We start from the raw sequence: 13576 nt of genomic DNA on the forward strand, positions 1-13576 counted from the left end.
ACATTATTGATAAAAAATATCAATAATTATTAATATCGACCGATTAAAAAAAACAGCAATTGTGATACAGTTTTCAGCCCTATCGCTAACGTATCATTACAAATAAAATCAGTCTGCTGTTTTTAGACGTACCGTTTCCTTGTATCTAGGTACTAGAATTTGATGACGATTACGATTCAGGGGCTACTTTTTGATTATGAATCAAATATTTATGCATCTTTCATTATGATATTGAACAGTATGTTAGTATATTGTACAATAGCAATATATCGTATAATTGTATTTATCGTAGAGGTATTATGTTTAATTATTAATATGTACAAAGAGCTCCTTCATTAGCTACTAAAATAAATAAACGTCCCTACTTGGTGAACAGACAGACTTGATTTAACTTCCTTGCCTTTGAAACCACAGAATGTTCAAACACTTTGCTACAAATCGCCATAACCCTGCGGCTCAAAGACATGTTGTCTATCAACTCATTCATATTTATGGCTCAAAGTGTTGCCGGCCGGCGGCTGTACTCTTCTGAATTATACTTGCTATATTCCTCTTCTCAGCTGGTTACTTTTAGCTGTAACGCAATTCCTGTTTTGTTGAAATGTACAAAGTTTATTCTTTTCTTGTTTCACTCATTCACATTCAAGCTAGGTTGACGCTCCTCTCCTCCGTTCTCTGATGAGTGTGCTTGTACTAGATCTGCGTTTTAGAACCGTTTGTATTTCTTTAACATATGGAAATAATAGACATGTGTCCAAATTTATAAGCTGCTACTTTTTTCCTACGCTTTGAACCCTAGACCTTATAAAACGGTGTGGTTGATTTATGGATTGGAACTTGAAGCATATAGTAATTAAACACATGCAAAGACAGTGAAATGGTGTATCATAGATTGTGCTGTGGCGCTAGGGCTGGGCGATATGGACGAAAAAGTATATCTCAATATATTTTTTCTTAAACTCGATATTCGATATATATCTCAATATGTTTTTCGGTGAAAGTATACATATAAAAGATATTCATTTTTGAGCGAGATTCACTGAAATTGAAGTGACTGACAACTGTACTGTAAATAGTCAGTGGCACTTTTATTAACCCACTTAGTCAAGATGGGTATTTACAGCACAGAAAAGAAACGGTTTAAGTAGCACAGAATTACATAACATAAATAAAATTATCTATCTATGATCTTCCTCACTTCGGCATACAATTTTGACAGCATTTCTCATGTGAAATATGCCCGGCTTGGCAACTGGAGAACAGTTTTGATTTGGGCTTACGTGGTAAACAATTCAAATTAATGTTTTATCCAGGCGCATACATTTGCCCAAATGTGGCCAAGTAGACACATTGTCGGTTTCCTGGACGTCATCTACATTGCTATAAGAAAAATCTAAGGAAGAGAATCCCCCTGCCATTTTCCACTAGTTTTTTTAATGTATAAATCGCCCGCTTGAAAGTTCCCTCTTCTTTTCTACGACTTTCTCGTCGTCATTTGGGATGTCTGTTGTGATTTCCCTTCCTGGTTCCATGACCCGCCCTATCTTGCCTCTGATTGGCCTAATCTCAACCAATCGTAACTCATCATATTAAACAACTAACCAATCAGGGATGTTCTTATACGTGCAAGCACGTCTGGGAAGGAGGAAGGGGAGGGGTTTAGTAGCCCATGAGAGGGAGTGAGGAGCGGGGGAGAACAAGAAACACAACAAATAAGCAGCGTTTGGTCATTTTAACGTGAAATAAATTATATTGATATTACGATATTTTCTTAATTCATATCTTGTTTAAAAATATATAATTATATCTTACAAACTCGATATATCGCCCAGCCCTATGTGGCGCCATGTTTTGGACGAGTTCGCTCACTCCAGGTGCTGCTGAGTGAATGCCTGCAAGTGTTTCCTTCTGTTTAAAGCTTTGAACCAGAAGCAGAAGTGCCGTTCTGTATTCTAATCGTCCATAGCGTTTCTACTTCATTCATCATTCCAAGCAATGATTGTAGGTTTTACAATAAAACTAAAACAATTCTTACTCCACTAAACCGTCTGATGTCTGTAGGAGTGTTTTCATGCATATTTGTACGTGCTATCGTAATGTAATGAAGCTAACGTTGCTAGCATTAGCATTATGTAAACACGTTTACAAGTGTCTGTGTTAGTATTATTGACATACAATGGCATTCTTTTTGTATTGTTTCAGTTTCACAATTCTTCAGTGAATTCACCGAAACGTCACCATGGAGTTATTGAATCTGTTTAGCTGATTGAAGAGCTAGCTTCCGCAGCTAGTGGGTCCATGACGATGACTTCTGTTTTGTTTGGTCCGCCGTTTTACTGCCATGTTACAGACACCATTTGGAAACAATTAAGGTAAATAAACAAACATTTGTAAAATATTGCTGTGTAAATAATTTCACAACTTATATATCTGCGGCTTATAGTTTGGTGCGGCTAATATATGGAAAATTGTTTTCTTTCTAAAACCTAGTGGGTGCGACTTATATAGCGGTGCGCGTGCGCTGTATAGTCTGGAAATTACAGTAGTGATGGGGAATAATCCTTCTGTATATTGTCTGATGTTGATAGCATTTTAAGTTATGAGTCTCTCAAAAGACATTTATTTACATTTGGACTACAAACAGTCTCTAAAAATAAAAATGACAGACTCGCGCAGGTGTCTTCCTGAAAACCTCTGCCATGTATGGAGATTTCCACTGACGTCACTTGTCCTAAATCTTAAACCACTCGTTTACAATAAGGTACAATTGTTTCATAAATATCTTGGCAAAGCCTCCATGGCTTGAATTCACATTTTCAGCACTCATGGAGATCCCAAATACACAAAAGCAGGCAATAAAAGTGGCTTTTGCATGATACAACGTGCATGTGTGTATACCATAAGACTTCCAGGGGTCCCCTTTGGCTACAGCTCCTCCACCCCAGGGATCAGCAGTAGCACCTGGCTCTGGGACATCCATCAAATCCATCAGAGCGGACTGTGGCTTAAAAAAAAAAAATAATAATAATAATAATAATAATATCTGTTAAAAAATGTTGACAATAAGAGCTAACAAACAATGCTAGTTCTCAACTGCACATTTATCCGGTCATGCAGGCAAACAAAAATGGTGAGCTAACTAGGCAGTCCTCATAAATCAGGGGTGCTCATTACGTCGATCGCGAGCTACCGGTCGATCTCGGAGGGTGTGTCAGTCGATCACCAGCCAGCCATTAAAAAAATAGTCCTAAAAATGAGCGATCATAAATCTTCACTATGACGTCACTTTCGTCACTTGATTGACATTCACGGCACCCGAGGGTCTTCTGAGATGACGCTGGCTGCTGCCAGCTCATTAAAATTACCGACTGGAAGGCGAGAAACACTTTATTTCAACAGACTCTGGCGCCGTACCTGTCGTCAAAACTCCAAAGACCGACTGCACAGTTGCACAATAAAAGCGCTGCTTCATCCTGCCTGCGCTACCAAAATAAGAGTCTCAGAAAGCTGGCGTGCACAAGCTAGCAAGCTACGGAGTTTGCCAACAATGTATTTCTTGTAAAGTGTATACAAAGGAGTACGGAAACTGGATAAATAAGATGCCAAAAACCAACCACTTTCATGTGGTATTAGACAGAAAGGAGGACTTTTTTTCTCCTCCATTCGAAAATGCGGACCTTATCAGCACCACTGTCTGATTCCTATCAATGCAAGTCATCAGAATCAGGTAATACACCAACTTATATTCTTGTCTTCATGAAAGAAAGGAATCTATATGTGTTAATTATGCTTGTATTATCTCTAAACACTTTTAACTTATTAACAATATTAACTATATGTGTTAAACATGCTTGTATTATCTTTAAACACCTTTAACTTGTTAGCAATATTAACTACCGGTATGTGTTAAACATTTTTGTATTATCATTAAACACCTTTAATTTATTAACAATATTAACTATATGTGTTAAACATGCTTGCATTATCACTAAACATCTTTAACTTGTTAACAATATTAACTATATGTGTTAAACATGTTTGCATTATCTTTAAACACCTTTAACTTATTAACAATATTAACTATATGTGTTAAACATACTTGTATTTTCATTAAACACCTTTAATTTATTAACAATATTAACTATATGTATTAAACATACTTGTATTTTCATTAAACACCTTTAATTTATTAACAATATTAACTATATGTGTTAAACATGCTTGTATTATCATTAAACACCTTTAACTTGTTAACAAAAACATATGTTTCATAAATAAGTAAATATAAATTATATATATGAATGAGGTAGATCCCCACGACTTGATCAATTGAAAAGTAGCTCGCCTGCAGAAAAAGTGTGAGCACCCCTGTCATATATCATAGCTTCATTGCTGCTATTAAAGTTGAGGGGACTGGATTAGGATCATGGGAGACCTGAGTCACTCTTGTTTGTGCTCTGCGGGTTACTTACGTCGTTTTTCTTTCTGGTGAGTTTGCCAGAGCCTGGACCTCCTTTCTTACTCTCCTCCAAGGCCATCTGTAGTCTCAAATCATCGCCCCTGCGTACGCGGTCCTCCTGTAAATGGGCAGAAGACCAGTGAGTACAAACTGCAGTCCCTAGCATTTGTTAGGACTTCCAATTAAATCTTTAATTTAAATACGAATACAAAACTATATACTTTTAGTTGAATATAAAAGGTGTATTTTCTAGTCAAGTAAAATGAAGAAATTACAACTTATGTTGTAGCTGTACTAGGGCTGGGCAATAAAACAATATCAGTACATATCGCAATAGACACGTAACCGATATCAACAAAAAATGTATTTGATTTACTTCTACTTCGTCAGCAGAAAGCACAAGCTGGGAATCAAGGTTGGTTGTATGTACAAAGGCACTTGCTCTCCGGTAACCCAGCAACGCAGGAAGTGATCACACTAACAGCCAATCAGGTAACAGTATCAACTATCAAGTTTGGTTGTGCAGTCTTGTTCTCTCTCGCACTTGATTCTTTGCATGAAGTGAAAACGTGGAAAAAATTAAGAAATTGTGGCTAAAAGAGGAAATGTCACTTGGACAGTATGGCACTTTTGGGGATTTTTTCAAAGGGACCGTAGTCAGACCAATGTGGTCTGTAAATGATGCAAGGCGCTCATCTCCACCAAGACACCACCTTAGCCGCGCTCGCCCTTTAGGGCACAGTTGTAACTTCCTGGCACTAAATTTTCAGAAAATAGTTTAATTAGATTTGTTTTAATATTTTTTTTAATAACAAAACAATTTAAATAAGTGTTTACAGTTACAATTATTTCTCCTGGTCCTTATTTTTGATAGGTCATAAAAAATATCAATAATTATCGATTTCGACCGACATAAAAGACTTATATTGTGATAGATCCTTTTCAGCCATTGTCTTGTGCCTTATTGCCCAGCCCTACTCTGTACTCTGCTCTAGTTACCCTACAATTAAATCTTAAAAGTAGACTGGCCAATCACAGCTATTCCTCCATCCTGTGTAGACACCATCATGATGGATACTCATCGTATCCATGATCTGCCACGTTAGCACCCGTGTTTCGTACCTGCTCTGCAGCCTCTCTGCTCATGGCCAGAGCGAGTTGCAACTGTAGCTCCTCTTCACCACTGGTCTGAGGCCTGGCCTGCTCCAGTTCTGAGCCCGCATTGGGAGATGTGGCTAGTAGACAAAAATCAGACAAAAAGCATGTCCACGTATTAGGATTATATTTGGAGAATAGAGGAAATGCTACCCAAAGTGTTTCTGTGTGTCTTCAAAACTCCATGGACCTTCTTTTTGTGAATTCACATAGATCACATAGAAGGGAAAAAAAGTTGACAATCATCACATAATGCGTGTGGTGTGGTACATACGTTTCTTCCAAAAAGATCCCCTAAAACTAAATGTGGTAAGTAAATGTATACTATTGATTAAAAGTCTGACAATGGACCTCTCAGTTTTGTTGTCTTAGAATTTTAAAATCTGAAAAACAATTATTGACACTTTTTTTTATTTTCAATCCCTACGTGGGACAAGAACACGTCTCTCTCTTTTTTATGCAGTCGGAAACAAAATATCTAAGTACGAGGCAGCTAACCATGTACATAGTAGGATTCAAGCAAACAATACTCCATTTACATACCATGACCTGCATATCAACCAAGCGATAACGACATTGTTATGCTAGGAGCTAACACAGAGGAACTACTTTTAGCAACAGAGCGCCAAAGTCAGCCAACTACTGCGAGTATCGAGCTACTGAGATACTACTGCTGCATCGCCTCTGAGTTTGGAAAAGTTCATGCTAGAATATAAATCGTACCTTGCGCGTGTATAGTGGAGTGAATGATAGCTGAAGAATAAAGACTAGAATGTGTGGCCACAAATCAAGAGATTGTTTTTTTTTTTTAATTTTATTAAACTTTCAAGACATCTCTGGGAAGACTAGGCAAGATACGCGTTTCCTTACAGCATTTTTACCTGAGGAGTGTGGATTGTGCTAAACAGAGAGCACAAGTCTTGTGCTGAAATATACAACCATCACACTAGTTGGCTTCCCAGTGGGAGCGGACATTGTAAGTCACTATTTTGTTATTGTGTTTATACATTGCATTTCTTGTTACATGCCTTAGTGTTTCACAAGAACTGGATCTGTTTATCTATCCAGCTTTGAAAACTTGTAGATCATCCTCAGTATATTCAGACTAAAAAAATCTAAGGTTCTAGATCAGGGGTGTCAAACGTGCGTCCCGCGGGCCAAATCAGGCAAACAGGTTTTATCCGGCCCGCGGGATGAGTTTGCTAAGTATAAAAATGAGCCGAAAATTTTGAATAAAAAAAACTGCTGTTCTAAATGTGCCCACTAGATGTTGCAATAGCAAATATTTGTATCTTTGTAGATTATGCTACATATGTAAAATAAAATAAACCACATGTTAGTGCACCAGTCGAGGAAAATGAGCAGACTAAATAAACAACATCCTGTAATTTGATTTTGATATTTTTTTTATCTTGATAGATTGAAAATTAAAACCAATGAGTTGACTGATGAACATTATCACATAATTTATTCAGAAAGTATAAATAACGACAAATAAAGATAGAATACTATTAACCGCAACATGTAAGTGTAAAAAAACAAAAAAAACAACATTATGATTTTTACATTTTCAGAATGTCCTTGTTCTAATTTTAAACAAAGAAAACAATCTGAAGTTGTCTTTATTTTTAAGTTATCGTGCCGTGATTTTACCAGTCCGGCCCACTTGGGAGTAGATTTCTCCATGTGGCCCCTGATATAAAATGTGTTTGACACCCCTGTTTTAGATCATAATTTTTCAGAAGACAGTCGTCGTTGGTCCAAATGAAGTCTACCATGATTAGTAGTTTTTAATGTTGATGGAAACAGCAAACATTGCTATGCGCTCTGTGGATTTAATGTGCCCAAAAAAGAAACATGTTGTCATGAATGCACCAGTTACTGCTTTACATACATACTTACAGCATGTATATGAAACCTTGTTGGAGATTTTTGGAGGGCATTATACACAGAATAGATTGATTGCCATTACCTGTTTTTGTTAGCCGCCTCAATCTAGCAGTTTTTTATGATTCAGAATGCAAAGAAAGGAGAAAGATGTGTGTTCCTGTCTCACATGGCGATTGTGAGTGATAGGCCAAACTCCCCCGTAAAATAGTGCAGTTCTCCTTTAAATATGTTACACAAACCATTAGGGGCAGAGGACAGCTCACATCTAAAGTCAGTCACATTGTTTTAAATCACACTCTACCGACGCGTAACACCCGGTGCGCCAACTGGAATCTCAAAAATCCCTCCTGGCAACACCGGTCGTGTTCCTATTGGCTCGACACAGTTTCGCTTTTCTCAAGTGCATGACTCAGCTGCCGGACCATACGCCCCAGAGCAGCATAGTGCAGATTACGTGCATGAAGGAATGTGGGCCACACACTCAGGCTGATGGCGCACTACATGATCTGGTGCACACAATCAGCAGCGCCGCTGTCTACAAAAAGCCAAATGTCGGAAGGTAAAGGGAAAACAGACCAGGGTTCGTTCACGCATGCCTTGCAAATTCTCCTGTGTTTCCGTTTGTCCTTCTGTGTTTGCCCATTTGCTGACAGCGTATCTTTCTAACTGTCGTTAATTTCACACTGGGGAGCAGAAGAGGATCAGGAAGTAATCATCATCATCATATAGCCCTATCTTGTGCTTATTTATCACTAACAGTGGAACTCATTGCATCACTAAGAAGGCTCAGCAGCGGCTGCACTTTCTGAGAGTCCTCAATAAGTACAACCTGGACTCCAACCTGTTGCTGACCTACCGCTCATCCATTGAGAGCCTGCTGACATACTGCATCACAGCATGGTACGGCAGCTGCACCGCTGCAGACAAGGAGAGGCTCCAGAGAGTGGTAAAGGCAGCACAGCATATCATCGGCTGCCCTCTCCCCTCCCTGACAGACATTTACACCTCCCGCTGCCTCAGCAGAGCTACCAACATTATCAAGAACAGCTCCCACCCTGGCTTTGACCTGTTGCACTCAGGAAGGCGCTACAGTGTCATCAGGTCTAAGACAAACAGACTCAAGAACAGTTTTTTTCCTAAAGCCATAACCACGGTGAACTCTCATAGGCACTGATTTTATAGTTTAGCACCTCTCTGTGTGCAATTTTTACTTTCCACCCACAGTTTGAATGCTTCTGTGTATATGTATATAGTATAATATTTAAACAACACATTCAGAACATTCGTTCTCAGGACTGGATTGTGCACCTTACCTCCTTTTGCACTATTTATTTTCTTTCCTTCCTATGTTTTGCATATTTATAGACACTGATACTGGAGTTGCTTTTAATCTAATTATACATGTGTATAGTGACAATAAAAGGCATTCTATTCTATTCTATCAGTTTTCTTGCCTAAAACTGTAATTCTCTAAGGCAATGTTTTCCCACACACCCCCACGCGCTTATAAATCTGTTTGTTATTACTATTATTATTAATATTATTAATGTCACGATTCATTTTAACAACGATACCACTGGAATTGGAATTTGAGGTTGCCAATACGATATTAGTTTATATAGAAAATACGAGCTGAAACGATTCACTTAGTTGAAATCGATTCAGTAGCCAAAAATGTAACCAGAGTGACTGTGAAATAAATACAACTAGATGAGGCAATTCCTGAAGGAATTCCGTGTGAATGCTCCAATGCTGAAGTTGAAGTGAAATCCTGGAATTTTTAAAGAATAGTTGAAGTAGAGCAGACAATTCCCAAACAGGTTGAATATTTTGAAGTTGGAACAGATTGAATCAGATGACAAATGTGGGAGTTGTGGAACTTTGAAGAATGTCCCATTGATTTCAATGGGAATTTCCAAAAATTTGGGGATTTAGGGAAAAGCGGGATTTTTTCTTTTTAAATAGTAAACAACTTCAATGGTCTGAATGAGTTGTAATGGTTGGTGTTGGAATATTTTTAAATCGGTCGAGAAATGTTGAAGTAGTAACATGTTGAATTGAGAAATGGTATTACGGAATTCCTGGAATTTCGGGAAAACCGGGAATTTTTCCAGTTCAAAAAACAACTTTGTTTTTGTCCTAATTAAGAGGAAGGTTTTGATGGTGGAATGGTTGAAATGCGTTGAAAAATGTGGAAGGAATAGTCGCCAGAAAAAAGGGTGGAAATAGGGCTTTGGAAAACCAGGAATTCTGAAAAATCCTGGATTTTTTTTTTAACTTGAAAAAAAGGTAGTTTAAATTTCAAGAATAGTGGAATGTGTTGAAGGTGGAATGGTTTGGAATAGGTTGAAACATGTGGAAATGGTGGAAGTTTGAAAAATGGCCAATTAATTTTGAATGGGAAAAATGTCCTGGAAAACCTAGACTTCTTGGAATCTTGGGAATTTCTCAAGGGAAAACCTGCGATTCTCGAATAGGCTGAACAGTTTGAAGTTGCAACGGTTTGAATCGGGTGAAAAATGTGGAAGGTAGAGCGCGCCAAAATCTGGAGAAGACAAAGAAGTTGAAGAAGTCGAATAAATAGATGTTGGTGTAGAAAACAGACTCAAGCTGAAACGATTCACTTAGTTGAAATCGATTCAGTTGCCAAAAATGTAACCAGAGTAACTGTGAAATAAATACAACTAGATGAGGCAATTCCTGAAGGAATTTCGTGTGAATGCTCCAACGCTGAAGTTGAAGTGAAATCCTGGAATTTTTGATTCACAGCAATGAAACCTCAATTCACAAACACCTCTATTTGCGTTCTTTTCGGTTTGCCAATTTTACAATGCGCCAACTATGCCTCTGTGTGCGGTTCATGTCTCACACATTTACTCATTCATTCATTTTGTGTCCCGCTGGAAGCCCTATGGGGGCTGCCATTTTGATGACATCACTTCCTTCAACCCTGGGCACGGTCGTGATTTGGACCATTTTTGATGTTACACCGCCTTATTGTCAAATGATTGAAGTTGATACGTTCCCGGATCTTAGCAATCACACTTAACAGGCACGGCCAAAACTCAGGAAAACCCCGCCTTACAGTGCTTCTGATTGGTTTATATTGTGTGGTGCCTTTCGTGGTTGGTTAGATTCAGGCTCAAGGGACTGTTGGGATCGGTCTGCTCAGTCGGTCACAGCAAGCCGCGAGGGCCAAAATGTATTATCATGACAAAAATAAATATAGCAGGGTCTCTGCAGGTTTCAACAAGCCAAATTTAAGACTTTTTTAAGACCATAATGAATACAATTTAAGACACGTTTCACATCGATACAGGCAAAAAAGTACAAAAGACTTGAAGAAAAATTGGAGGCCCGGAATTACTTGCAAAGTATATGAATTTATTTAGAGCTCTTTCACATTGGAATACAAAACGCTTAACCTAACTAAAAACACCAGAAACCTCTCTGTTGTGAACCAAGATTTGTTTGGAAGTCAGCAATAGCTGGTGGTGTTCGATAAATTCTGACCGGGCAGCACGGTTAGTTCCGCTGTGTAGTTACGTTATAACGTCCTCAAAAATCGAAATATTTCCAAGTGAGACTGAAGTTTATGCATGTTTTAAATAAAAGTAACGTCAATAGATCTTTTAATACATCGTATTAAAGACCTTTTATGAGATTTTAGGAGAATTTTAGACATTTTAAGAACTTAAATTCAAATTAGTGGATTCAAGACTTTTTTAAGACTTTTTAAGACCCCGCGGATACCCTGTATAGATTAGTGGTTGGGGAAATGTATGCGTGAGAAATCTCAAGTGTGCCGTGAGAAAGGTTAAAATGCGTGCATGTCTGTGTACGCGTGTGCGGTTTTTAAAGTGCCTTTTTTCCGCATTGCAAACTGACGCTGCTTTAAAACGTACTTGAATTGATGTGGACAAAGTTTAGCCGGCTGACTTTGGCTAAAATTAAAGTCAAAGTAATTTTTCACACAACTTCGTCTCGCTCTTGTGAGCGAGCTAGCAAGGTAGAAGCTCTGATCGAGGCTATGTCCGCATCCTCCCTCCAGATGTCCGACATCATGTCTCCGCTTTAAAACTCTGGCGTAGGGCTGGGCGATATGGCCTTTTTTTAATATCTCGATATTTTTAGGCCGTATCGCGATACACGATATATATCTCGATATTTTGCCTTAGCCTTGAATGAACACTTGATACATATAATCACAGCAGTATGATGATTCTATGTGTCTACATTAAAACATGCTTGTTCATACTGCATTAATATATGCTCATTTTAAACTTTCATGCAGAGAGGGAAATCACAACTAAGTCAATTTACCAAAAGTGTATTTATTAAACAGTCATTAAAGGCCTACTGAAACCCACTACTACCGACCACGCAGTCTGATAATCAATGATTAAATCTTAACATTGCAACACATGCCAATACGGCCGGTTAGCTTACTAAAGTGCAATTTTAAATTTTTGCGCGAAATATCCTGCTGAAAACGTCTCAGTATGATGACGCCGGCACGTGACGTCACGGATTGTAGAGGACATTTTGGAACAGCATGGTGGCCAGCTATTAAGTCGTCTGTTTTCATCGCAAAATTCCACAGTATTCTGGACATCTGTGTTGGTGAATCTTTTGCAATTTGTTCAATGAACAATGGAGACAGCACAGAAAAAAGTTGTAGGTGGGAAGCGGTGTATTGCGGGCGGCTACAGCAACACAACCACAGCCGGTGTTTCATTGTTTACATTCCCGGAAGACGACAGTCAATCTTTACCATTGGCCTGTGGAGAACTGGGACAACAGAGACTCTTACCAGGAGGACTTTGAGTTGGATGCCCAGAGGCGGTACCGTGAAGACGCATGCAGCTGCGGCTTCCAAACATTTGATCGCTTGTCCTTACGTGCGTGCCGCTATGTGCATGTCACGTACGTAACTTTGGGGACTTTGGGGAAATATATGTGCTGTATGAACTTTGGGGAGGTGAACGGTACTTTGGGCTGTGGGATTGAGTGTGTTGTGCAGGTGTTTGAGTTGTATTGGCAGGTTATATGGACGGGAGGGGGGAGGGGGGAGGTGTTTGTTATGCGGGATTCATTTGTGGCATATTAAATATAAGCCTGGTTGTGTTGTGGCTAATAGAGTATATATATGTCTTGTGTTTATTTACTGTTTTAGTCATTCCCAGCTGAATATCAGGTCCCACCCGCCTCTCGCAGCATAATTCCCTATCTGAATCGCTCCCACTGCCCTCTAGTCCTTCACTCTCACTTTCCTCATCCACAAATCTTTCATCCTCGCTCAAATTAATGGAGAAATTGTCGCTTTCTCGGTCCGAATCGCTCTCGCTGCTGGTGGCCATGATTGTAAACAATGTGCAGATGTGGGGAGCTCCACAACCTGTGACGTCACGCGCATATCGTCTGCTACTTCCGGTAGAGGCAAGGCTTTTTTATCAGCGACCAAAAGTTGCGAACTTTATCGTCGATGTTCTCTAATAAATCCTTTCAGCAAAAATATGGCAATATCGCAAAATGATCAAGTATGACACATAGAATGGACCTGCTATCCCCGTTTGAGTAAGAAAATCGCATTTCAGTAGGCCTTTAAGCAGTGGCACAAACATTCATGTCATTTCCAAAACAGAAAGTGCAAGATTGTCAGAGACATTTGAAAACAAGCTATAAGTGCACTTTTGTGAATGATGTCACGAAGATGACATTTCAAAACAACACTAAATTAAAGTGCACTTTTTGTACAGAACGCCACTACAATAGTTTAAAACAAATAAAGCGCACTTTTGTGCATGATGACACACAAGATATTTCAATAAGTGTCACATAAAAATGAGCTGCATATCAAATAGTATATGTCCTACGGTGTTGATGTGGAAATAGTTGCTTCGGCATTTAGTTGGTGGCACCGAACAGAGATGTTGACATGTAAAGACATATTCCCGCTTGAAGCCAAACCACCGTCAGACGATGGACCCCGTGCTGTTTTTCTTGGGAATTAATTATTCCTCTATTTGTTACCAGATTTGCACCTTCTTTCTCTCGTACTACCACTCAAAC

The 13576-nt window shown here is 38.9% G+C and overlaps 1 protein-coding gene across 3 annotated transcripts in view; it reads right to left on the bottom strand.

The window, feature by feature from the left end:
- Nucleotides 1-13576, bottom strand: part of epn2 (epsin 2) — an 81841-nt gene that overhangs the window by 13393 nt on the left and 54872 nt on the right. For all 3 annotated transcript variants that reach the window (XM_061981584.1, XM_061981583.1, XM_061981582.1), the window contains exons 4-6: nt 5582-5694; nt 4473-4577; nt 2899-3004 (exon numbers count right to left, since the gene is read on the bottom strand). In XM_061981584.1, coding sequence (XP_061837568.1) covers nt 2899-3004; nt 4473-4577; nt 5582-5694 — 324 coding nt within the window. The remainder of the gene's footprint in view (nt 1-2898; nt 3005-4472; nt 4578-5581; nt 5695-13576) is intronic.

This window comes from Nerophis lumbriciformis, linkage group LG24 (genome assembly GCF_033978685.3).
Source record: "Nerophis lumbriciformis linkage group LG24, RoL_Nlum_v2.1, whole genome shotgun sequence".
NCBI lineage: Eukaryota > Metazoa > Chordata > Actinopteri > Syngnathiformes > Syngnathidae > Nerophis > Nerophis lumbriciformis.